The 25629-nt window shown below is 38.2% G+C and overlaps 1 protein-coding gene across 1 annotated transcript; it reads left to right on the plus strand.

The window, feature by feature from the left end:
• Positions 1 to 2434: 2434 nt before the first annotated feature.
• On the plus strand, positions 2435 to 10658 carry LY96 (lymphocyte antigen 96). The gene is made up of 7 exons (XM_005430791.3): positions 2435 to 2538; positions 4605 to 4903; positions 5997 to 6131; positions 7112 to 7201; positions 8102 to 8230; positions 9100 to 9152; positions 10107 to 10658. The coding sequence occupies exons 3-7, from the start codon at positions 6038 to 6040 to the stop codon at positions 10194 to 10196; spliced, it is 456 nt and encodes a 151-aa protein (XP_005430848.2). The 5' UTR covers positions 2435 to 2538; positions 4605 to 4903; positions 5997 to 6037; the 3' UTR covers positions 10197 to 10658.
• The last annotated feature ends 14971 nt before the right edge of the window (positions 10659 to 25629 follow it).

Raw genomic sequence — 25629 nt, forward strand, 5'->3', positions numbered from 1 at the left:
GGAATGTATCAATGTGTTTCAGCAATAGTGTGGCCAGCAGGACGAGGGCAGTGATTGCCCCCCTTTCCTTGGCCCCTCATATACTGTGTTCACTTTTGGGGCCCTTAATTCAGGGAGGACATTAAGGTGCTGGAGTGTGTCCAGAGAAGAGCAATGAAGATGGTGAAGGGTCTAGAGGGTGAGTCCTGAGAGGAGCAGCTGAAAGAGCTGTGATTGTTTAGCCTGGAGTAAAGGAGGCTCAGGGGGACCTTTTCTTAGAGAAGGTGTAGCCAGATGGGGGTCACTGATCTCCCAGGAAAACAGCAACAGGATGAGAGGAAATGTCCTCAAGTTGTGCCAGGGAGGTTCAGGTTTGACATCAGGTGAAATAGAAAGGGTGATTAGACTTTGGAACAGGGTACCAAGGTCATAGGTCAAATCTATGGCCAAACAGCGCTGTGCCAACTATACCAGGGCATTGAGTGCCACGTCCAGTCTTGCCTTGAGCACCTCCATCTGTGAGGTTAGTTTTGGCATGTTTTGGTCCTTTCCACTGCACCTCAGTTCCTCCCAGACAATTTTCTTTTAGTCACTAAATCTCCCCATTTTCTTTCTTTTTTTTTTTCTTTGATTGCATTTCATTTGATCCTATCTCCTCTCCAGAGTGTTTGTAGGTCTTTTGTGTTTCGCAAGATTTTGTTTCCCTTCCCGGAATTCCATTTCTTTTCGGGACGGGAAATGAAATCTTGCAAAACAGAAAAGAAAGACTTACAAACACTCTGGAAAGGAGATAGGATCAAATGAAATGCAATCAAAGCAAAAACAAAAAACCAGAAAATTGGGACATTTTGTGACTACAAGCAAATGGACCAGGATTAATGAGGTGCAGTGCAAAAGACCAAAACATGCCAAAACTAACCTCACGGATGCTGTAAAAGCAGGGGAAAAAATCAAGGAGGAAGACAGAACTTTGAGGGGAAGATATGAGAGACATGGCATGGATACTGAAAAAAAACTTTTGGCCAAAGTGAAAGCCATCAAAAGGCATGGGATGCCATGAAGTGCAGGGGCTTGGACCAAAGCTTGCCAAAATTTATCCCCATTAAAATCTTAGAAACAAAAAAGAAAGACTTAGAAACACTCTGGAAAGGAGATATGATCAAAGGAATATGATCAAATGCAATTGAAGAAAAGAAAAAAGAAAATAGGGACATTTTGTGACTACAAGCAAATGGACCAGGATTAATGAGGTGCAGTGCAAAGGACCAAAACATGCCAAAACTAACCTTACAGATGCTGCAAAAGCAGGGGAAACAATCAAGGAGGAAGAAAGAACTTTGAGGGGAAGGTATCAGAGACATGGCATGGATACTGAAAAGAAAATAAATTTTTGGCCAAAGTGAAAGCCATCAAAAGGCATGGGATGCCATCAAGTGCATGGATATGGGCCAAAGCTTGCCCAGTTTATCCCCACTGAAATCACAAGATTTCTTTTCCTTTGCCTAAACGAGGTGTTCAAGGAAACACCGTCTATATGTTGGACTCCATGATTTTGTGGGTCTTTTCCAGCCTAGGTAATTCTGTTAGTCTGTATGAAATTACCGAAGCCTCTATTCTAGACACATTCTTCCTATCCCTTTCCAGCCTTAAAAGCTTCTAAAAAAGGTCATACATTACTCTTTTTTTATCTTTTCCCTTTGAATAACAGTCAGGATACATGCAAATTTTTCTTTTTAGACTTTTACTACATGCTATTTTCTTGCTGGTGATCCTCTCCCTTTCTCAAGTTTTTGGCTTTGTCCACAGTTTTATTCATTAGTCCCTATCTGTTCTTAATTCTAAAGTACAAAGTTCCTTTTCATTTTTAAAAGTTATTTTTTAAATTAAATTATCCTACAACCCTCTTTTTTTTTGTGCAAATATAAAAGTTTTTGATGAGGAAATTATCCCTTTCTGGTACTTCAAAGGGAAATGTTTAAAGCTGTGGGATACTTCACGCTCTTAACCACACTCTGTAGAATTAAAAGTTAACTAATTTGACTGGACCTTGCTTTATTACATACCAAACTCATCATATTGGCAAAGATGAAGAAAATCTGTAAGTTTTTGTATGGAACCATGAGGGCTTGATTTAGGTGATGGAAACTTCATGAAAGTCTCTTTGTGCTGTAAAAATTAAGAGCAGACGTGAATTATTACAGCTGCTCAACATAACTTAATAGGGTGGAAACTTGGTAAACTGCTGTAATTTGGTTGCTCTGGAGTTCTGTGGCCATACCACAGATTTCTTCACGTCTCATACCATGGATTTCTTCATTCCCCAGTGTACAGCATAGCCTGCTGCAGCCTGCATGAGAAATGGGACAAGTGTGCTTAGCTGTGAGTTGGATCCACTATAATAAGATTATCCCAGAGCTACACAGACCTCACCAAGCAGCTATTTTAAGCAGGGAATAGCAGAGAACAAGAGCAAGCAGCTGTAAAATATGTCCAGCTGTCTCCCTTTCTAGAATTCCAGGATGGAAAGTGTTGCTGTGGTGTGCATACTGTGAGCCTCAGGTAGGACATGTCCCTTTCTTATCCCTTCATCCTCTTCTTTCTCTTCTTTTTGGCAATTTTAGTAGTTTAATGAATACTTCAGGGTACAACTGTAAGTTTTAGTCCTAAACTCGGCTTGCAGAGAATAAACCATAAGGCTACTGGCAAGAGGCAGGGAGTTATTTCCAACATAATAGTTTGCACAGGAAAACCATACCACCTGGTATGTGTTTGCTACATTTTAATAGTCTCCAGTGGTTTAATGGGATTTATTCAAATCAAACCACTAAGCTAAAGTTCATACAGCATTTAACAAAACATATTCAGTGTAATGCACAGCAATTTTTCTATCTTTCAAAAACTCTTTGGTTTCTTACTCAAGTGCTACCAATGCACCTCTGGATATGTTCAGTGCCCTACTCTTGGTTTAGACTGCCATGGCACTCTCAAGCATTTAATCAGTTGCATGTAGAGGAAATGAATCCTCTACTTCTTTATTGTATCCCTGGGCATGACTTTCTACTTCCAAACTTTCTACTTATAAACATTGTCAAAGATAGGGTGAGGGGATTTGAGAATAGTCAGCGGTTTTCTATTCTTCTATGCTGATATCTGAGTGTATTTTTATTTTGTGAATGCGGTTTTATGCCTTATATAGGTCCCTTTTACGTTATGATGCCTTCAGCATCAACCCTAAACCCAGAATCAGAAGAAATAAATGTCTGCTTCCAGGTGCAAAACTGTCTACTTCAAAAACTCACAAATGGTCCTGCAAGGAAAATTATTATTTGGTCTTTCTTTATTTGATAAATGTGGTTAATGTCTTGAAAGAGTTTTCCATTAAAGTGAAATTTCGTTACATGCCAAAAGGTAGGATATAATCTTCAATTCTGTCTAACACTTTGAAATTGAGCACTTTCCCCTGTTATACTGGTGTACTATTATTTATTTTTCTGTGGTGGGATATTACAATCATGCATATTAAAAATCTTTCCAGAGGGACTTTTAATGACTTATAAGTGCTCATCTGGTCAATGTACTCGTCTGCAGCCGACAATCCAAATACAAAGTGATTTTTTTGAAAAGCAATCAAAAGTAAGTTAAGCACTTCTTGGATGCATTGAGAAAGAAGATAAAAATATCATTAATTATTTTAAGGATTTTAACCACAAATCAGCGAGGAACCTTGGAATAAACTTCTATTCTCAACATCTCAGATGTAGCAAAATTAAAAGTCATAGGTATGAAGTTCTGAATTCTTTAGACTTGAATTTATGTACTGTTAATTGGACATGAGAGCTGGTTCCTACTGAATTTACTTTCAAAGTATTTCGAAATAAACGAAGTATTTCACTGAAAAAACCTCAGTGAAGTAACATTATTGTGCAGCTCTTTCCACTTCTTCCTTTTTGCCTTCCTTCTGGATTGGAATATATAAGAAAAAGATTATAGTAAAGAAAAAAGATTTTGTAAAATTAAAGTGTATAGAACTTTATAATCTTCTGCAGTGATCCTCATACTGACTTGAAAGGAGCAGAACAGACTCTTCACACTACTAGTGCACTGGTTTGGGACTTTAGTGATCATCACAAGACATCACTTCTATGAACAGCATTGGTGTTGGTGTGAAACGCCACAGGCATCTAAAACAGAATTTGCTGAAAGTATTTAAAAATAATTAAGGTTATTTTGATTTAATGACAGTTTGACCAAACACAGCAGTCAAGGTTGTAGGCTTTATAATCATGGTCATAAAGGATATTTTAGCTATGATACTAGTAGTACTTAGTGTTCCTATTTTCCCATTTAGCCAGCCAGGTACTTTTAAATTGAGCTTTCTTACACTGACTTTTTAAAGCATTTGAATAGTCTTGTGCAATAAAAATGCAATAAGGAAGGATCAGGTTTCTGTATGTGTCTGTCTGTCTGAGCCACCAGGGGGGACTCATTCCTCATCTATAACTTTTCTGCAGCAAGTATCTGACAAAAACACCCATGCTTGAACCAGGTCTAGAAAGTCAATTCAGCTGAGAGTTTGTCTTCTTTCATATTAAGAGAGCTTTATGTAAAATCTTGTCAATCTGCAGTGCTCTTTCCACTCTGCCCATGAGTGCATCAGCCGCCCAACGCATTAAGCAGCAATGCCAGACCAAGTCTGGCCACAGAGGGACCCATGTTCAGCTGGGAAATCTTGTATATCAGTGGAGTACGGTCACTGCCACCCCCTGCCTGCTTCAAACTGACCTGGGACTTGTGCTAAACCTGTTGGACTGACAGAAGACTCAGCAGAGAGCCTGGCTTGGCTTGTCACAGGTTAAATTCCTTCACACCACTGGTCATGGTTTTGTGGCTGAAAGGAATATTTTTTTGGCTGTGCAAGCAAAAGGTAGCTCTTCTTTCATAGCTGTTTCATAGCTCCTTTGTGACTGTCTCACTACTGCATTTCTTTTTTCCAACTCTTACAGCCTTCCTGATTTATTTCAATTTCATTGTGTGTCTTACTATTTTTAAGCAAAATTTGTCCATCTTGAAACAGAACTGTGTTATTGCTATGATCGCAAGGATGTTTTATAGCATCCTGTTAAACAACAGCAAAAATCTGTGTGTGATGTATGTACTCTGGAGACCTGTCAGGAAAGTTATATAATTTTGAATTCCCACTTAAAAGCCAAATACTGAAAATTTCTTAAAATTTTGAACTCTGTCAGGCCAGTGGGACTCTTCTTGTGGTCTATAGAAGGATTTGGAAATACTGAAGGGAATTCTCTAGCTGCATTAAATTTTCAAATTTTTGTCTTATTTTGTAAATTATTTCATGTAGTAGTTAATTATTTGGTACTTTCAGGCACCTTTAATTCAATTTTCCCTTTCCCTAATTAATCTAGGAATTACCCCCATCTCTGGGCACAATCAGTCATGGTTTTTGTGCACATCATAACATCAGATGGTTGCATTCAGCTCCATTTGAAATATGTAATCTAATTACATTCCTTCAGATGTCTGGTGTATTCTTAAAGCATGCTGAGCTTTGTAAGAAGCTCACATGAAAACCAGTGAGAGGTACTGGCTACCATAAAAATAAGAGAATGGACTTGGTTTTCATCAGTTGTGGATTTTTCTCTTCTTTAATATGTGCAGGAAACTCTGTGTTTGAAATTATGCCTTTAAAAATCTTACCCTGGATGACTCAACTAAACTTGCTCATTACATGCTTCTGGTAGTCATAATGTCATTCCACTTCCCCATTTCACACAGTTTTCTCTTTAATTTTTCACTCTTGGTTTCAGCTGCATTGTCTGGGGAAAATGTAACAGCAAAAGCAGGAATTCTTTTTCTTAACAAAATTTAGTGTGGTGATAACTGACAGTGGTGCTGCAGAATTAACAAAGATTGCAGAGAATTTGATAAATAGCAGAACTTTCCCTGAAGACATGTGACTGACGATGACTGTGCTGAATTTTCTTCCTCTTTCTCCCAAGTGAAGTTTTATACCATCGGATACTGAGCAAAAAAAGTAACTATGTTTGGACTCCTTTTTTTCATTTTATTTACCCCTGGAGTCAGTGAATTCATTTGTACATCATCAGATCTTGAAATGTCATATACTTTTTGCGGTAAGTAAAAAAATAGGTAATCCTTTTGTTAAATTTCTGGAATAATTACTGTAGTCTGAGGGATTGTGAGTTTTCTTTTAAATTTGTTTCTTTTCTTTCTATTTTTCTTTGAGAAATACAGAAAAAGAACAAGAAGTATATTTCTGTTATTAATCACTCTAAGAATTTTACTTCATAGGCATAAATCTTACCACAAGGCTGGTTCCAGCAGCTAGAAGAGAGAGAATTTTATTCTCAAGTAAAGTAGGCATGTTTTTGTTCAGAAAATATTAGAAGATAATGGATTTAAACTAGTTTTGCAAGTACTCTGTTGTATAAATTATACCCATTGAGTTAACCAGTATGTTACAATGAAAAGCTTGAAGTATGTGAAAAAAAAAAAGAGGGAATGTCGTATTCTGTCAGGCTGCAGTACCAATCAGGTTCTGAGACAGCATGGTGTGTCCCTCCTTGCCCTGTCTGTGTCATGGGCTGATATTTTGTGAATTTTAAAAATGCAAGGTGGCTCAGTCACAGAGCAAATCTACTCAAAGGTTCATTTACATTACCTGGAAAATACGCTGATGCATTAAAAATATTTTTAGCTCTTGTCAGCATGATTAGCATAAGTAGGGATATTTTCAGTAGAAGACCATGCTGGTTAAGTGCTAATGAAAAGTTTGTATATCTTCAAAGGGAAATAAAGGTACTTTTGTCTCTGGTTTTTGTGTGCAAAATATCATCAACCAAAAATTTACTTCTCTTTACTTAAAGAAATATGATACTGGTTTTGCCCTTTAAATGTAAAAATAATTAATAATATAATTTTAAAAACATATTTAATATTTGCCACATATATTATATTAAGCAAATTTATAGCATATAACTTAAATACATTTAAAAATATATATGTGATTTTTGTGTGTATAACTGTATATTCTTATTATTTTTATTGAGAAATCTATTCACACTATCACTGTGAAATTTTTTTTTCCCTGTAGATTCTGCAGCTCATTCTTTCATGTTTAATCTGACACCTTGCAGCACAAAGAACAAACCTATCTGGAAGGCTGCTCTTACCTGGATTCCAAGTGAGTGTCTCTTAACTAGACAATTATATTCTGGAAATGCTGAAAATGAAATACAACTGAAAGACTGACACTTCATCCTAAATGCCATGTGATTTAGAGAATTTGTTTCTGGGCTTAAAAATGGAACAGGTAAACTATAGTGATGGACAGAAATGATGATTTATGAAACGTGTTTGAGTTTTACTTGGAGCAGTTACCAGAGCCCTGCACACAGGACTGTCACTGTAAATGCAAATCTGTGACAGTTTGGGTGTATGGGCATTTTGGTCTTCTGGCCTGGACCAGATCCAAGTCTTTTAAAGGAGAGAGAGTATCATCAGGCCATCCAACTATGGCAGGACTTCTATGAAGAATATGTGTGTTTCAGAAGCTGGAAATGGTACTGCATTTTGTGTGCAAACCTAACTGTGGTCTTTAAACCCACCTTTAAGCCAGCAAGCTCAGCTAATGAAGTGTTTAGGACCTGGCTGTATCATAAACTTCCCCTTCTGCATTAGGTTTCCTTCTCTTGAAAGACATTTTTATGATGCATTCATGATAGTTTCTTTGCAACACCTGCTTAAAACTAAGGTCTTAATTTGAGCCCGTGTTTAGAGTAGCTGTGGAGCTGAATGAACTCTGTTTCCTTTACTAAAGAAATTAAAACAGACTTTGAAATTTTTCTTCCAAATGTTTTTAAGACTAATTTTTTGTTGTTGTTGTTAAAAACAACAATAGCTTTTTTCTTTTTCGTTTTTCTGGAAGTAGCAGTTTTCAAGATAGATACCTTTTTAATTTTGGGGGAGTCTTACAAAAATACAGTATTTTGGCTAAATCTAGTTTTTATCTAAACAGCACATCTCCATATATGCTTTTCCTCTCCATCAGTTACCATTTTCTTACTTGCAATGTTTTAATTAGGAAGTGACATCCACTTTTTGAAGATTGTCTTCAATGTCTGGTATGATGGTGCCAAAGCACTCGTCTGGAAAGAACTCCTCTGCAGCGGAGCTGACGATGAATACTCACTGTGCGGAACACTGAAAGGAGGTTGGTGTGAAAATACATGGTGCAATCAAGCCATGCAAACAGAGTTTTATCTCCACAATCTAGACCTTGCTTGGCAGGAAGCAGACCTCAGAGCAGGCAATTCTCCAGTGCCAGAATTCCAGTGAAGTAGAAAATATCCAAATTCTTTATTTTAACATCCTTGTACTGCAGTTTCCATCTCCATAAATGAGGATTACTAATATCCTTCATCTGATGATGACACTTATTCTGAACATCTCTAAAATGACATGGAAAGATTGGATTTGACTGGACTGAACAGGAAATTTGAGAGGCACTGTGGGCACTGCTAATATCCAGAACAAAGTTTATTTAGACATGTGTCTGGATGGGTTTTTTAAGAGATTTTATACACCTATGTAGGATGTTTTTGGTTTTTTTTTCCTATAGAGAAGAGTGAATCCTTTGGTAGGGGCTAACAAATATTAACACAATACATACTCAGATTCAGAGAATCCAGGCAGGATGTCAGACTAAAGGCCAAAAAGACCTGTAAGGATGTCAAAATACAGTCAGTTTTCCTTTCTTTAAAAATCAGTATTAGCTCTATTCAGTTACCATTCAAGTGAACTACTATTACAAGTTAAATTACTGGAGTTATCACAGTAGGATTTGTCTGGAGGAGATGTTGCAGGAGCACTGTGGTTAATTCCTATTTTCTGATGTGGTTTCAACAAAAAGTCAGAGCTCTGAGAGAAGAACCAGATGAGGGCTTTATCAGTGAAAGAGTAAGTGACGTTGGCAACTGCTACTGAGAGATATTCCATATTGCTTTGAAATTATTTAGGCAGCCTGATTGATGGCTTTATGATTAAGTAACTCTTTGTATTATAATTATCTCTGTTTTTCAGAAACACTTGACTCAGCATTTGACATTAAAGGCTCAAGATTTGAATTTCCAAAGGTACTTTTCAATGTTCTATATAATAGTAAAATCACATACTTACAGGTATACTTTTTTCTGAAGATGTTCACCCAAACTGAAGAAAACAGAAGAGGAAATGTCAGAAAACTTTCTTATAATAGAATTGATGACAATAAAATGGTAGCATCTCTGAAATGATAGATGTTCAAAGGTTATTATTCCTCTATCTTTCTTCCTTTATTTTATAAAAGAAAAGACCAAAGTAATCGGTTAATGTCACCTTAGTTATTCCATTTTGTTTGGTAAATTATTCTCTTTTCTTTTACCTGTTCGAGTAAATCCATTCATGTTCCTTCTGCCCATTTCATTCTTTATTTTACATTCTCTTCACATGCTGCTCTTTTACTCCATGAAACCATTTTCAAAGATTTGAAATGGGATAACAGTATCCAAAAAGTAAAAGCAGTGCTCTACTGTTAAACCAGGGGCAGCACCAGTCCTCAAGTTAAGCCACTCTCATCCAACAACTGCCTCATCAGTTGTCTGAGCTTTTCCAAGACCCTTATCAAGACTATTAATCCCTAAAAATGTCACTAAGGAGCTCCTACTGGTCCAAAATATCCACCATTCCCCTTTACTCATGGATCTCCAACAGTCCAAGAGATCTTGTAGCCCCAGAGCTTGTAACAGACTGGAACATCCTCTGCCATGAGCTGTCCTCCTATCCATGAAGAGCTCATGGTAGACCTGACACTTCCTGATGGGACTAGGAAATGCTGTTCCTGAGTAGGCGGGTCATGAGAAGGAAGGTGAACACTGTTTTATTTTTATGCACTCATATACCTGACTATACCTATGAGAACAGTCCCTGATGGGAATGTGTCTTTTTCAGTTCTAACAGAAATCACCAGAATTATTCCAAGAAGCCAGTTAGACAAGAGCAGGCAGTATTGTGGACTAATTTTCTTCTTTTTTTTTTCTTCCTTGTTTTAGGGCAATTATAGTATTGTTGTGCAAGGATTCTCTGATGATTCTGAGAATAATATGGTCATATGCTTGAATTTCACCATGATAGTAAAATAAGATGCTTTCTGAGTGCAACAAACTTCTGAAATAATTCCAGAATATGGAGGCCACTTCTGTGAGCAACTGGAATCCAAGCTGTGAAGTAATATGCACACTGAATTTCCTGAGGCAGAATACATCATGTGCTGTCTGGGAAGCTATAAGATATAGTCTTTCTCATTTGTAGCACAGCCATAATCAGTTGCTCAGCCAATGTGCCCAAAATTTCTGGGAATCAGGCATCCTGATTAATCCATGGAATTACCCTGACTGGATGTCAGGCTGGTCCTGCATTTTGGTGCTGTGCCTTGAGTTACATTAAAGCTGAGTGCTTCAGACTGAGCTAAAGTAATCAAGAAGTTTTGAAGTTTTGAAGTGCCAGAATCAGAAGTTCATCAGTATTCAATTTAAAATAACACAGCAATCGAATTTGGGAACCCTGCTGTGAGGTGGTGGGGGGGTGTTTTTTTGGTTTGTTTGAGTTTTTTTTCTTTTCTTGTAACAATAAAACTTGTTAGTACAATCAACTTAAGAGATGGTTGTTATTCTCCTGTTATTTTGTGATGTTTCTTCAGATGTTTCATATTGTTCTGCTCTGTTTACACCAAGCTGAAACAGAGGAGTAATAATTTGTTATGTGGTAGTAACTGATGTGGATAAAATCCAATGTGGAACACTTTTTTTTTCCAGTTACACTGATACAGTACAGCTGAATTTAGTCATCCAGAGCTGCAGCTGCAATCCCTTAGGATGTTTTTAGCTCTTGCTCAGGGTCCGAGGGGCAGAGGCTACACAAACTGTGTCCTTCAGAAGTGGGAGGGTGGTGTCACACAACAGGTTGATCTATTCCTCACTTATTCCTTTAAGGTATTTCCAAAATTTTCCTGGAGCTTTTACCCCTTGGGCAGCCGACACTGAGTACCCACCTGCCCTCTCTGTTGCTTTCCTGCACCCCAGACCTTCAGTCAGACTTTGGTGGAGTATAAGATTTGGTCCTTAGGAAAAGTGCTGTCCTGTTTCCATCCTCAGCCCCCAGGCAGCAGGGCTGGTGAACTTAGTGAGTTCAGAGACTTTTCCCCAACTAACAGGACACTGTTGAAGGTGCACATTGTGCTGGCTACTAGTTCATGCTGTCTAGCAGATTGCTTCCAAATGCCTGGAAAAAATTAAAAGCCAGAACAAACCAACCTCTTTCAGACTGCTAAATACCAAGCATGCAAATTAGAAGAAGTGAAGCTTTTAATCTCACTTTATACAGAAAGAAAGATGTTTTTCAAACTTGGTATCAGAAAACTCAAGGAAAAGCTCCACACCCAAGTTTGTAGATATTCCATTTAAAACTTGGTTTTAAATGATAGGTATTTTGGCTAAATAAAGCAAAATTATTAAGAGTCAATAAAAACAGAAGTAGAACTGCATAATGACTGAAGATAAGAAGCCATGATTACATATAAGTGATGGTGGCAAAGCACCTGTGCTTTCTGATGGTTCACAGACCATTCCAGGAGCAATCCAAGCTGGAGTATCACAACATGTTCTGCTTATGTTTGAGCTGATTTACTAGAGTTGTGATCAATTTATTCCTAACTTGAAATACCAATCAAGAAGCAACCTGAGAGCATGACAAGCAATAATTACCTTTCTTCTACTGTTTTGCTTATTTCAAATAGTGTCTGTTTCAAATTATTGACCTAAGGAACAGTCTTACCTTATTATGTCCCTGTGTATACATTTCATGGCAACCAGCGACCACAAGTCTCAAAATTGTCTTCAGTGACGAGGTGTTCTGAGGGTTTTTTGGCCTGAATTATTTGGGATGTTAGAAGAAATATTTTGTTTATTAAGCAGCAAGTAACACAAGTAAGAGAGATTAACACTTCTGGAGATCAAAGACATTCATGTGCTCTATTTTACATAAGCATGTTCTAATGCTTTATGGATATTACAGAAAATTTGCAGTACATGTAAAGGTATAAATAGAATTTCTGTCTCTGAATAGAGACCTTTACAGATAAACATATGCACTCAGTATCTTGCCTTGCAGAATTTTTCAATATAGATCTTCAGCTGAAGGGTTATGATTGTACATGCCAGCAGATAGGACAGCAAGGCAGAGCGCAGGAGCCACACTTTATAAAGCAAAGACTTTTCAAAGGCCTCAAGTTTTCTCCTTCTATGACTGGAAATATCCACTTCAGTGCTGGTGACTGCCACACCACAATCTCCCCTGGACAAGAGGATACAGATTTTGTAAAGTGTCAGATCATGCAAACAGCTTGGTCTGAAATTGCTGTGATACTGTAGGGTGAAGGGCTGAGCTGAAGGCAAAGCTTTGCTCTTCATGTCTGGTTCCTGGGGCAGAGTTCTTAAAAAGTTTTCCTTCCTTCCTTCTGCTGTCCAGAGCTGACAACTGTTATCACTGATTTCCTTTCCAAACTTCCCTGAGCCCATATTCAGGGCTCCATAGCAAAGAGGAGTTTCCTTAGGATGAAGTGAGCTACTTGAGCTCTATGAAGATTAATCTGAATGTTTCCCTTTTCTTCACTTTATTGGTCCAGTAAACTTCGATCCATTTTTTTGCTTCTTCATTTTCTGCCTCTGTCTAGAGTTGGAATGGTGTGAATACTGTGAAATAAAACACCAACTAAGAATTTCTTTCTTAAAATATTCTGTGAGAGCTACATGCCCTGAGATCCTTGTATTTTGCCAGGAGTTCCAGTGAAATGTGCAAAGCCTCCTCCCGTGCAAACAAAAGAAAATCAAGGAAGGTTTTGTGTTTAGCATATTTATGTGAAATTAATATCTAAAGCCTTCACAAATACCTCTTTTTCTCTCCCTCATTACTGTTGTTTTCAAGAGGCTGTCAGGATTTTCTGCAGATGGGAAAAGAGCTTTTCTTCACCCCCTCACCCTCTGTTGCCAAATATGTAATTATGAGAAGAAGCAGTTCCTGTACAATGTGGTTTCCAAAAAGACTGCACACTTTGAGCTGTGGTATTACAGTTTTATTTGATAAAAGCCATAAAGTATTCATAATTTCAAGTGAGTGAAAGCCTGCTGACCACAATACATGTACTTTTGCTGGCTGAATTTGTAACATCATTTGAGATAGATGCACAAAGATAATTCCATGTAATTCAGGTATTACAGCAGCGTCTCTTGTGTCCAGGGAAGCAATTCCCTTGGTCACCCCTTAGCTTGGATGACACAAAGCACAGATACTGTGAACAAATAAACTACGTGGTCCCTGCAGCAAGAAGGAGTTGGATTTAATGATGCAGGAGATGTGTCTTGATCTGTCTTTCAGGCATGAAAGGAGAACCATAGCAGCATAAATCCCTTCTGCACAACATTTTTTACTTGGTGGAAAGTGCTAGCAATTGCCTTGGAAGGGTCTGTGTAGCACATTTTGCTGAATGACTTCAGCTCCTTCGTTCTGCCCGTGAGTCCCTGCCAGCACAAGTGAGTTCAGGGCAGCAGATGGGGTAGTGACATTTCTAATGGGAAGAGAGAGGAAGGAGGGAGGGAAGGGAGGGGGTTCCTGCCTGCAGAGTTTAGGGAAGAGAGGACAGGAGAAATGAAATTTGGAAAGTCTTCTTGCCGTCAATAGAAATTACTGGACTTTGGAAATCTTGGATAGTAGGCGCTGTGCACACATACTTGTGTTGTGGATCCCAGGCATCCCTATAGATCCTTTGGCTGCAGTAGATGGGTATGTCCCTAACCTCTTTTCTTCAAGATATATTTTACTACTGGCAAAAAGAGAAATATGTGCATATAAAACATATGCATTTAATATATATGCATATATATGCATGTATATATTTGGCCAGGTATAACAGCTTCCCAAAGATTCTGTATGGGAACAAAACAAACAAACAAAAAAACCCCACAACATCTTTTTTCCTTGAGCTTTAGCTTAAATGGCTGTCTTAGCTATGAGTATTTTGTTTTTAAATTCAAAGTTCTTGATAAAATAATTTCTTGCTGACAAACTAAAAGCAAAACTTTTAATAGTGAGCCTGGCTGTTTGCTCACAGGAGGGAACAGTTACTGTACTAAGTATTTCTGTACTAAGTACTAAGATTTCTGTCTGCCCATTTCCCTGTGCTGCACAAAACCTTTGAGAACTAGAGAGCAGATCGTATTTTTTTCTTGTAACTTCTGCCAACTGCACAAATCCACTGAGTGTTTTTTTCTCTGAGTGCATCATTACTGAAGTACCTCCATGATGATTATGAGGTTGGTTTAGTTCTTAAACACATTCTGTTCAGTCACATTCCATTTAGACTTTTCACTGTATTACCCACAATTTTTATGTTTTTAGCATACCAGTGCAGTCCAAAATTTCAGTAATATAAATAAATAAATAAAAACAAAACCAAAAAACCAAAAGAAATATACACAGAAAACAAAATAATAATTTTAGTCCTCTGAAAGCAATAGAGTTGAAATATAGTACTTCACTTATGATGTGCCTAAAGGAGGAAATAATAAAAAACATTGTGCATAGTGAACAATTGTTCACTATGACTGTGAATTAATTTGAGCCTGCTTTAGAATGATATGACTTCATTTCACGTCTGAATATCAGCTGAACAGACTGGTAGTTATCTTTTCTAATCATGTGTCGTCGGTTGGACACAAGGTTTTCGGGGTGAAGGAAGAGACGAGATGGGCTCCATGATCAGAAGGCTTGATTTATTATATTATGATATATACATATATTATACTATACTAAAAAGAAAAAGAAAAGGAGAGTTTCCAGAAGCTGCTAACTACCTAAGAATAGAATAGAAAGAAAGAATGAATAACAAACCTTGCTCTCTCGGACTGTGTCCGAGAGAGCTCAGTTCCGGATTGGCCATTACCTCCAAACACTCAATCTGGGCCAATCCAGAACTGACCTGCTGCATTCCACAGAAGCAGATAACCTATTGTTTATGTCTGGCTGCTGAACTTCTCGGCTTCAGCAGGGAAATCCTAAGAGAGGATTTTTCATAAAAGAAATGTCTGTGACAATCATGTATCACACTGAAGTGGTGTGCTCCATGTCAGCGGATATTGCATGTAGTGGAATTTTCCCAGTATCTTTAAAGCATTAAAGATACTTTTATGACACAGATGTAACGTAGACAGAACAATGAATATCATTGATGAAAGTTTCACAGATGGCTGTCAGAAAACACACTATCAGCAGGAGTATTCCTTTCTGATTCCCCAAGCTACATTCCAGTGATTCTGACTGCTAATTGTACAGTTTCTCTAACCTGTGAAAGTTTTTGTGATTTTAGTATTCTAACTAAGGAGGAAAAGAGATCTTAAAAAAAAACAAAACAAAGTAATATGTTATCTAGAGCAACCTAAAATATTAAAACAAAGAAACAGTATTGTCAGATGAGTAGTAGGGGAAAAAAGTGGTTGTGGGAAAGAAATAATTTTGATTACTGCAGAATGTTGTATATTTATTTTGACCAAATAATTTTTAAAAAAGGAGGTTTCAATTCCTTTAAATCTGAGACACCTCAGCAAATAAGAAGTATTTTTCTGCTTCTGTTTTTTGACAAATAGTTATTTGAGCAAAGATTATTGGGCCACAAAATCATTGTGGTTTTGCTGATAAGCCAGGACTTGAGCTGTGATGGTTGTACTCATGTTAGTACCTACTTGACAACCTGAATTGTCCTTTTGGGCACAGATGTGCCCACTTCTATATTACTTTATATGCCTTTTTCTGGAATTGATGGCAACATTACAACTTTGCAAAGAGTACAACAGGAAGCAAGTTGTCAAGGGGAGCAGATCAAACTGTGTATTTTGACTTTATAAATTATAATTTTCTTATTGTACTTCTGGTTTTATAAAAAGTAAATGCTCCAGAAAATAGAACAACTAGACAGACTGATATGCCTCCTCCATAGGCACCTTTAGGAGTATACGGATAGAGTAACCAAAATTTAGACTAAAATAAAGTAGTTCACTTGGACAGGACCTCAGTGATCACCTCATCCAACTATCTGACCACTTAAGTGTGGATCCAAAGCTAAAGCATATTTTAATAGTATTCTGGACTTGATGTGCCAACTTCTGATAAACTCTGCTAGACATGTTGAGTATCTCCAAATCTCCTTGAAGCTGCAAGTTGGACATATTCAGCAATATATAATTTTATATATCCCAACCGCAGTGTAGTCACAATGCAAACTATTTTGTTTAAGCGTGGGTGAGAGGTCTGTGATAAAATAAAGATGTGGTATTTCCTTCCAGATTGGTATTGGTTCTACAGCAAATATTTTATACAAGAGTTACTTTGTTCAAGATGCCAAGCTGGGATATCTGTGAGAAGAATGGGGAGCAACAGAGAAGGAGGTGTCTTCTGGCCTTGCTGGAGGTACAGCACTGTGCAGAGTCCACAGCCACTGTCACTGCTGTGATGGGAGCAGGATCACGGCTCCTCGCTGTCTTACTGTTGCCTCTTTGACAGGTACCATCTATTGCTGTGATAGTCCTACTTCTTCACCCAAAAATCACAATGTTCTGTGAGGAAATACACACTAAAATTATAAATATAATTTCAGTTTTGGAAACACATCTGTAAATAAGGAAAAGAGTACATGTGGTATAAACAGTTACCTAAAATATACATTCAAATGCAAAGTGTTTGAAGTATTGATCCACAAACACTACAATATCCATAAGTCAAGCATTAATATTAGATTTATTTGAAGGAGGTGACTTGTTTCAAATATTCTGTCAATACAAGGATAACTAAGACACCATAATTCTGTGACAAGGGCTAGAATTCTCCATAAGCTCGAGGTATTAATCAATTACAACAATCTGGTTTTTATAGCTTTTGGATTGCAGTGGTGCCTCCTGTGAGTAGCTTGTAATCAGGACTTTTGCTTCCCTGCTGCATACCATATAAATATTTATGAAATTAGTAAAATAATATTTTAAGGGTTCTTTGAAATGTGAATCATAGCCATATCCAGAGAACCTACTAAGGATCTACCACCAAGAGAGTGACCTGGAATCCCTGTTTGGCCTCTCCAAAGAACAACCCACAAATCCTATGCAATGGGGGACTGGTTCTGTGCCATGCAAGATAACTTTCTACAGAGCATGGCAGACTGAAACAATTCTTGTTTTCCAATGCAATTTCCATTGTAATTTGTATTTTAAGGAATTAACAGTCTGGAAATCACATAGTATGACACAGCAGAGCATATGCCATAACCTAAGGATTTCACTGGACTACTAAGGTAGAAACAAAGCCAGATTCCTAACTCTGATTGGCCTTGACCATATGCCTTGTTTGGATGTTTAATTTGATGTCATGTGTGTTTGCCATAAAATTCAGCTGGTTTTTTTGCAGTGGTCTAGCATGTTTCCAAGGCATATCACAATGATCACAGTTCTGGGAAATATAAAATGGTAGGCAAATTAAACTACCTCATTTTTCACCACAATAAAGAATGTCTGTTTTATCAAAAAGGTCCTAACACAAGAAGTACATTGGTGCAATCTTTAGACAAAATCACTAAGTCTTTCAGTAATATTCTCTATTTTTAGGTTCTATCTGAAGGCTGAGAAAAAAGCAATATATTTTGAGGTACATTACCCTAGTGTGCACTGTAGTCAGATGGAAATCTTTCTGTCTGGTGTCTCTTGCTGGGCCTGGGTGATTTTCCTTTATGCACATAATAGCAAACTGCACAATGTTACCTGCATGCTTTATATTAGTTTTTCCCTATTCATTTCTGTTGGGGGGAGCAGGGGGGAAAGATAATATTTGACTTTAAATGGGTAAGATAAATATCTAAATGTTCAGGAAAGAAATGGAATACACTCTCTTTAGGATTTAAATTCTTAACAACATTTCCAAAGTTGCATCAAGCCCAGAATTAAAGGAGGAAGTTGGCTGCAAGTTAGTGCCTCTCTGTAAAATCAACAACTGCTCTCAGAATTACAGCACTGGAGAGTTTATCCTTGCTGACGACTGACAGGATATTTTCTTGCTGAATAAAAAATGAGCAATCAAACATGGAAGGGAGTCCTGTGCTTAGAATCAAATTCGACACATTCTTAAGCACGGCACAAACTTTTTTTAAGCCAATGAAGCCATTTTTAGGAGGATTTTTGCAGCTTGGCACTGATAAGGTGAGTGCCTACACATAATGTGTCCTTGTCACCATGGTCCTGAATGACTCAAACCACTTGTAATGTGGCAGAAAGATTTTCACCTGTAGACTGTCAGTTTGAATCTGTCAAGCAACCAGAAGTTCCTGCTGCAAGAAATTTTATGCAAAAACTCCAAGCTGTGCTAGAAGAATATTAAGGCTGCATGTATAGTTGTATTCTCATTTCAGGCAGGACTGTCATTCATTTTTAACATCCCCCTTTCGGCTACAGCATGATGATTTTGTCTTTAATAACTCAATCACATAGCACCCTTCAAGCAGTGTGGGACAGGCATTTTCCCCAAATCTGCAGAAATGTTTGCTTTGATGAACAGAAATCTTTATTCAGTTTCTGAGCTTCTGGGTAAGCTTATCCCAGTCTAAGTGAAGGAACTCAAAAATAAGCACATATTTGAATGACACTGTGCATCACAGTCACTGTCATGATGAAAGTTTAGTTGTATTGAAAGTGTCTTTCCTGAAAATCTATTGAATTAAAACACCAAAGCAGAAAGGAGAAATGCTTGTTTTAACTATGTGAAAAATGGGTCCCTTACATAATCAGAAATAAAAAGCTAGTTGTAGGTTAAATAGCTTTTGCCTCCTGGGGTGTTTGCTTTCATCAAATGAAATACAAGAGATCTAAATGCTCGTTTAGCCTTTCCACAGAAAAATCTGACTCTGTTCAGCTTTAAACTCAAGAATCTCTCCAAAAGACAGGTTCTGTTACCTTGATTTCTTGAAGAAATTATGTTGTTGAAGGTTTTCTGTTTCCTGCAGATCTCTCCACATATCAGCAAACTTCCCCACCTCCTTTACTGTAAACCCTGGAACACAAAAATCTCCCCCAAAACAGAGGGCTTTTGTCTAGGCAAGTGCCTCAGGTTCACCCCTCTCTATGTACAGGCTCAGTTTTGAAGATGGCTTTGTTGAAGGGTTGATTGTTGGCTGAACCAGCACCTTTCTATGCTCCCTATGAAAATAAAAAATAACTAAATGAAGATGGTTTCTCGTGTGGTGGTCACTTGTGCTGCTAGTGTTGCAGCCAGCCGAGTTTTTCTCTGTATGGTTGTATAGGGAATCTTCTGCAATGCCCTGAGTATTCTTTGAGGAAAATATGTGTTGAGAGTCCTGAAAAATCCTGCAATGCTTGGAATAGACAGAGCTGGAAAGTCTTTGTAATATTGTAATTTGTTTGGGCTAATGATCCCAATCGGCACTATCAGGTCAAGGCTTTTGGGAGTTGTTGGGCTGGAGGCAAACTCAAATTTAGTCATAGAGTACTGAAATTAAGAGAACTATTTTCTGCTTTAAATGAGATGTTAATTATCTTAGTAATTGAAAGCAGACTAATTAACTTGGAGAGTGACTGACATCGCTCAAGTAGAGTTGTAAGAAATGCTGAGCTGCTGAGGAAGCACATAGCAGAGTGCAGTCAAGGATCCCTGGTCCATTGAGGGGCCCTTGGTTTGTATGGTCATTTTGGCTGACTGCTCGAGCATCCGGGAAGAGGACTGGGCTGCAGTGTTGTGTCCTGGCCCGAGGCCAGAGACCTCCTGTGCTGCTGTCCCCGTGGCACACCTGGGCTGCTCCTGCAGCCACCAACTCCAGCCTGGGCTTCACCTCCCTCCTTGTCCCCATGTCCCTGTGTGCCCTGTGGGAGAAAGAAGAGCAATGGAGAGGCATCTGGATCCAGCAAGCGCCTCTGTAATTCAGCATCAGCCTGAAAGGGAGGCTGGGAAATATTATTAACCAGAGTAGTGAACAGCTTCCGTTGCCTTGGAGCTATTGCTTTTGTCTCTAGCAGGGCTGCTTTGAATATTAAAGAAACTAATAGGGATCCAAATTAAAAACTGTGATTAATGTTATGAACCAGCCTAGTGTGCTTACTCTGTGAGAAAGCAAGGAATAATAGAAAACAATCCAAAGCCTCTCTTGCCAAAGTGAGCAAGTTCATTAAGTTGTATGGTGGCTGCTGCAACAAAGATAGATATTTTATAGTGCAAAGTAACTCCTATGTTGGCATTTGGCAGAAAGCTACTGTTCTGGTGAAAACAGAAAACAAGTATTTTACACATTTTCTTTTTTTTTTTTTTATTTGTTGTGGGTTTTTTTTTTGCTGGTAGTGTTGTTGAAGTCCAGAATACTACAGTGACTATATCTTGCAATGATATGACATGTTCATGAATATTATTTTTAGATGCAGCTTGGCCATTCTTTTTTACAGGCATGGTATTAATTCAAATCCACTTCTTCTTGCTTCTGTTGTTATCTTCAGTTACCACCCCCATATCAGCCTCATGCTCTTCTGCATTCTTTCAGTTTTCTTTTCAAGACAAGTTCCAGCTATTGTATATAAATATCTTTTTTAAAATTTATTTGACTACTAAAGTAAATTTATTCTTCATATAGCTTTTCAATATGATACATATGGCCACAAAATGACAGTCTTTTTTTTAATCAGCAGATGCTAAAAATGTTTATTCATTATGAAATACAGAAAGAAAGATAATAGGGGATTAAACAAATAATGAATGTGTGTATGAGTATATCCATCTGTATATAAAAGCTTTAGCAGCAGACACAGCAAAGAGTTTGGAGCTTCTTCTAGCAGTGGTTGATGCAGTCCAAGCTCCTGCTTAGCCTGAGTGTTCCCTTCACTCTCCCAAGTGGGTCAGGGCTGCAAGTACTGTTCCAGCATGAATATGTTGAGTTTATTGGGGTGGAAGCCATTTCTGTGCTAAAGACCCTCATTAGGTCTTTCCATGTCCTTTCTATGGAGATACAGATCTCCCCCATAAAGATAAATGGTCATCTGAATATTTTTTGAGCATCATAAAAAGCAGACACTAAACCCTTCCATAAATTAACAAAAAAATAAAAAACACACAAATGAAATGACCAACAAAACACTACTGACCTGTGGAAAATGTATGCAAGTTGTTTCTCCTTGCAAGCTCTGCCTTGTGTTAAGAGGTGTTAAGCAGCCACAGCTTATAGAATTGCAACATTCAGAGTGCTGAAAAATCCAGTGATAATATGAGACAGTTCATTTAAACCTATGTGCTCAATGTTCTCAGTATTGGCTCCTGTTTCTGGTTTTAGCAGTCATGGCCTGTTCAAAACTGAAGAAAGAAAACCTTTTTGTATTATTTTGCAACTACTAGACAAATTTCACATGGTGAAAGTTGATACAAACACATCAGTTTTGTTCAGAGCCAGAAAGCCTTTGCAATGGTTATGGTGCAACTGTGCGACACAATACAGTTTGGACAGGTTTTTATAAGTATTGAAAATTAATCTAAATTTATGTTTCCGCAGAAATTATTCCAACAGCAGTTCCATGGCATTAAGACTTTTCATTTCCTAGCTTTGAAAAGTGACACTCACCTGCTTTCTAGGAAGTAATTGCTAATGAGCAGATGTGAGACCTGAAGGACATTCCTTTCACAGCTGTAGAGTGTCTGTTATGCTCCATGCAATGAGAAGGAGCCATTCCCATATTTTCACTTAAATTCCAAGAATAGCTAGACTTTCATTCAAAGAATCTGAAAAAAGAAGATCCATGAAACGCAAACAGCAATTTTGTAAAGGTGATGACTTTCTGCTGCTACTGTCAGTCATGGCTGTGAGTGGTCCTTCAGATTAGCAGATAAAGGCAGCCTGCAGTGCTGGGGGAACAGGGCTATCCACTGTGAGCCTGCTTTAGGAGGTGGCAGGAAAACAGAAGTGTGATGCCCTTACTGGAGCTGAAGCGTCCATTAATGCAGGATTATGCTGCTGAGTCTCCAATCATGTTGTCATGAAAGGGGTTTCACTGGAAATCTGGCTACTTTGTGGAGAGAGATGCTGAGCCTGGAGATCCCAATTTCATTGCCCAGGCGGCTGAACTGGGGAGACACCAATCTCAAGGATTGTTGACAGACCAGAAAGCTGGGAGAGCATCCTGGACCAGGCACAGAAACTGAATTCTGCCCTTGAATAATTAGATAAAAGGATATGTGGTTGAGTCTCCTCATGACAGCAGACTGTGAGGTAACCAAACAGGACTGGCTGTTTATTTACTTGTAGAGACTTCAGCAGCTTGTAGTCTTCCCAGACTTCTGCATGTGTGTCTTCTCCAAAGGAAACCCTGAACAGCTTTCTTTTAATGGAATTTTTACCTCTCCATGGGTCAGTGTAAATACTGAATGCAATATTTAGTCTAACTTATGTGCCAAGAAATAAAGAATTCTATGTTTGTGGGTTGTATGTGTCTTCAAATTTGTAGACTGTTCAGCAAATAGGAAATCCATAGTCTACAAAATGTAAGCTGCTTTTACAGTGTGTTCAGAATATATGGTACAGTGGTCTCAGTGACAAAAATTTAAGTGTTTAAGGATGGAGGTGTTGATACCAGCAAAATAAAACAAAGAGATGTTCTATTAGATTTACCAGGTTAGCACTTCATTTAAATAACATTGTCCTATCTATTTTATAGCAGACAGTCATGACACTCCTGATTTAATATCTTACTGAAGTTTTTTCCTTTTTCTAGCTACTCCATGAAATGTGAATTTAAGTCTAACCTGAAGAATGAAGTTCTGCACAATAATATTCTGTCATCACTTATGGATAAAACCATTTGTTTAGTTTTATACACAGATGAGAGAAGATTTTTCACTTTAGTTGGGTATTTGATGACTAAAGAAAGCTTAAGGAAAAAGGAGAATGAAGTGAAATTTACAGCCTGAGGGTAAACTCAAATTCAGATTTCCCTGCCCAGACATTACCTGCTAGAACAGTTTTTCAGCTCACTCAGGAAACACCAAGCTACCTCCTCTGCAGGAAATATCATTGGCATTCTAAGGGCTTTGTTTGTCATGGAGTAGTACAGAGAGTGGTCATCCATAGAATTTGTAATAGAATAAAGGACTGCATTGTTCATATTCAAGCAGATCTTAGGGAAGGAAAAGTTCTTTGGGCTACTTAGAAAGTATACTCTGTTAAACCCATGGCAAATTCCCTGTGATTTGGGTTGAAATAGTGAATAATTTGGGCAATGCTTATCATACACACACCACATGCAGGGTTGGTTCAATCCTGTGTCAGAATTAAGTTATCTCCTTGCTATGCAGCTGTGTGGGTTGACCCTGGCTGGTGCCCACTCTATCACTGCCCTCCTCAGCTAGAGAAAATATAATGAAATGCTCATGGGCTGAGAAAAGGACAGGAAGAGGTCACTTAGCAATTACAACCACAGGTGAAACAGACAACTTGGGCTAAATTAATTTAATTTACTGGCAATCAAATTGGAGTTGGGTAATGAGAGGTAAAAATTTAAGCCTGAAGAACCTCATGTCATTAAAGACCCACAGATAGCTTAACAGAGACCATAATGCAAACTTCCCCCGTGCTGGTGTCAGACTGGCCTACAACATGGACCCCATTGGCCCCTTAGGGCCAGCACAGGACACAGTGTGCTCTCAAACTGATGAGCTGAAAACTTTAATCACCAAACATGCAATGGCTATTATTTGTCCAAAACAGGTGACCACTGCTATCAAACATGATACTGGCTGCATTGTCAGAATTGCAACAGAAATAGAACAAACTTCTGAACATCATTGGAATGGTGCTTTTATGAGATATGCACCATCTGCAAACAGCAAATTGCATCTTATATTACATCCTATGATCGTTGTACTATTGTGCTGCATTTTATTTGTTTTGCTAGTAATATATTTTTATATCTACGCTTATCACATATCTCCCTGTGTTGGAAAAATGAATGACCAGTTGTTACCTGATTTGAGCTTAAGTGAGGGCCAAAATCTTCCCCTGAGCAAGGCAAGAGGACTAACAGCTGCACCCCTCACCTAGGCTCTGTTTTTTCTCAGACGTCTGTGGCAAGGAGCAAGGGTGACTGTCCATTCTACTCTGGTTTTGGCCCAACATACAGCTGATGTCACACCCCAACATGTGGTGTGACATCACTGAGGCACAGACAGAGCAACATGTAAGCTGGAGAGTTTGTGGGCTGGAGACTTTGTGAATTAATAAAGAGATGAATTAAAGAATTCATGTTTTCTGAATAAAGAGCATTGAGCCCCATTTATTTATTTTTTATATTTAATGAGGTCCTGATATAAAGTTTAACTTGTTGATTATGTCATCATGTAAACTAAGATATCCAAACCGTACATGACATTTCGGTGTGTGGTAGAAGTAAAAAACTGGAAAAGGAAAACTGCCTTTTTCTTTCGTCCAACTTATGAGTCTCTCTGATTACTAAGGATTATTCAGTTTAGATATGAGATCAATGCATCATGGGTTACCTGTAAATCACTGTAAACAATTTAGTAAAATATTTATTTTTAAAGGAAGCATCTCTGTTCTGGCCTTTGAGGATAAGAAAAATCTTTGCCAAGGCACCTAAGCTAGGTAAGAGTTAAAGTTTCTCCCTTTTCTTTGTCTGTCACTATTTCTGTAGGTGTTAGGAGATCTACTTTGAGACGTCTTGATCCAGAAAGGCTGAGGTGAAGTAAGGTTGTTTGCATTTGTGCTTTGTGAGGGTTTACTTAAAACAAATTATTCAAGTTCAGATGTTTAAACATTTGCTCTTTTTCTTCTTTCAGCTCATGAAAATTATTTCTATCCATAAAAGAGATCTTAGTGTTCTCTGAGGACTTGTGCTACTGTAAGAATTGTCAGTCTGTCCTCCTTTTTTTCCCTGCCGTTGTCCTTATCTAGGGAATTTTCCTCTGCAAAGGAGACTACAAAGCTTACAGCATGCCATGCATATCTTACATGCTGTCCTGGGAGTCAGCTGCAGAGTCACCATCTCTGTCTGTTGTCCTGTCAATGAAAATAGATTCTCAGTCCTACGATTACGAATCACAACATGAGTCCTGGCTGCCTTGCCTGACTTTGCCTGCTTTATATGAGCAAAGAGAAGATGGAAGGGGCTGGGTTTTCAAAGGCAAAGGATACGCCATTAGCTAGTTACTGCACTAATATGCGAATTCTAAAGCCACTTGGCAAATTTCAGTGGAAAACCTCCTTTCCTTTCTTAAAAAGAATCTCTGCAATTATTTGGTGTTTGATAAGAAAGCAGACTGTCTGAAAGTGTTCTGGAGAAGCTGCTTCCCAGCAATCTCACAGGCAGTGTTTGCTCATTAGTTGGAGTCACTGGCGAGCAGCGACTCTGCCGCAGTCCCTGGAGCGCTGTCAGTCAGTGCCTTTGATTGCTGGGGATTGCTCAAAGAAGTGACAAATGTTTCCCTTCA

Source organism: Geospiza fortis, unplaced genomic scaffold (genome assembly GCF_000277835.1).
Source record: "Geospiza fortis unplaced genomic scaffold, GeoFor_1.0 scaffold922, whole genome shotgun sequence".
Classification (NCBI taxonomy): domain Eukaryota; kingdom Metazoa; phylum Chordata; class Aves; order Passeriformes; family Thraupidae; genus Geospiza; species Geospiza fortis.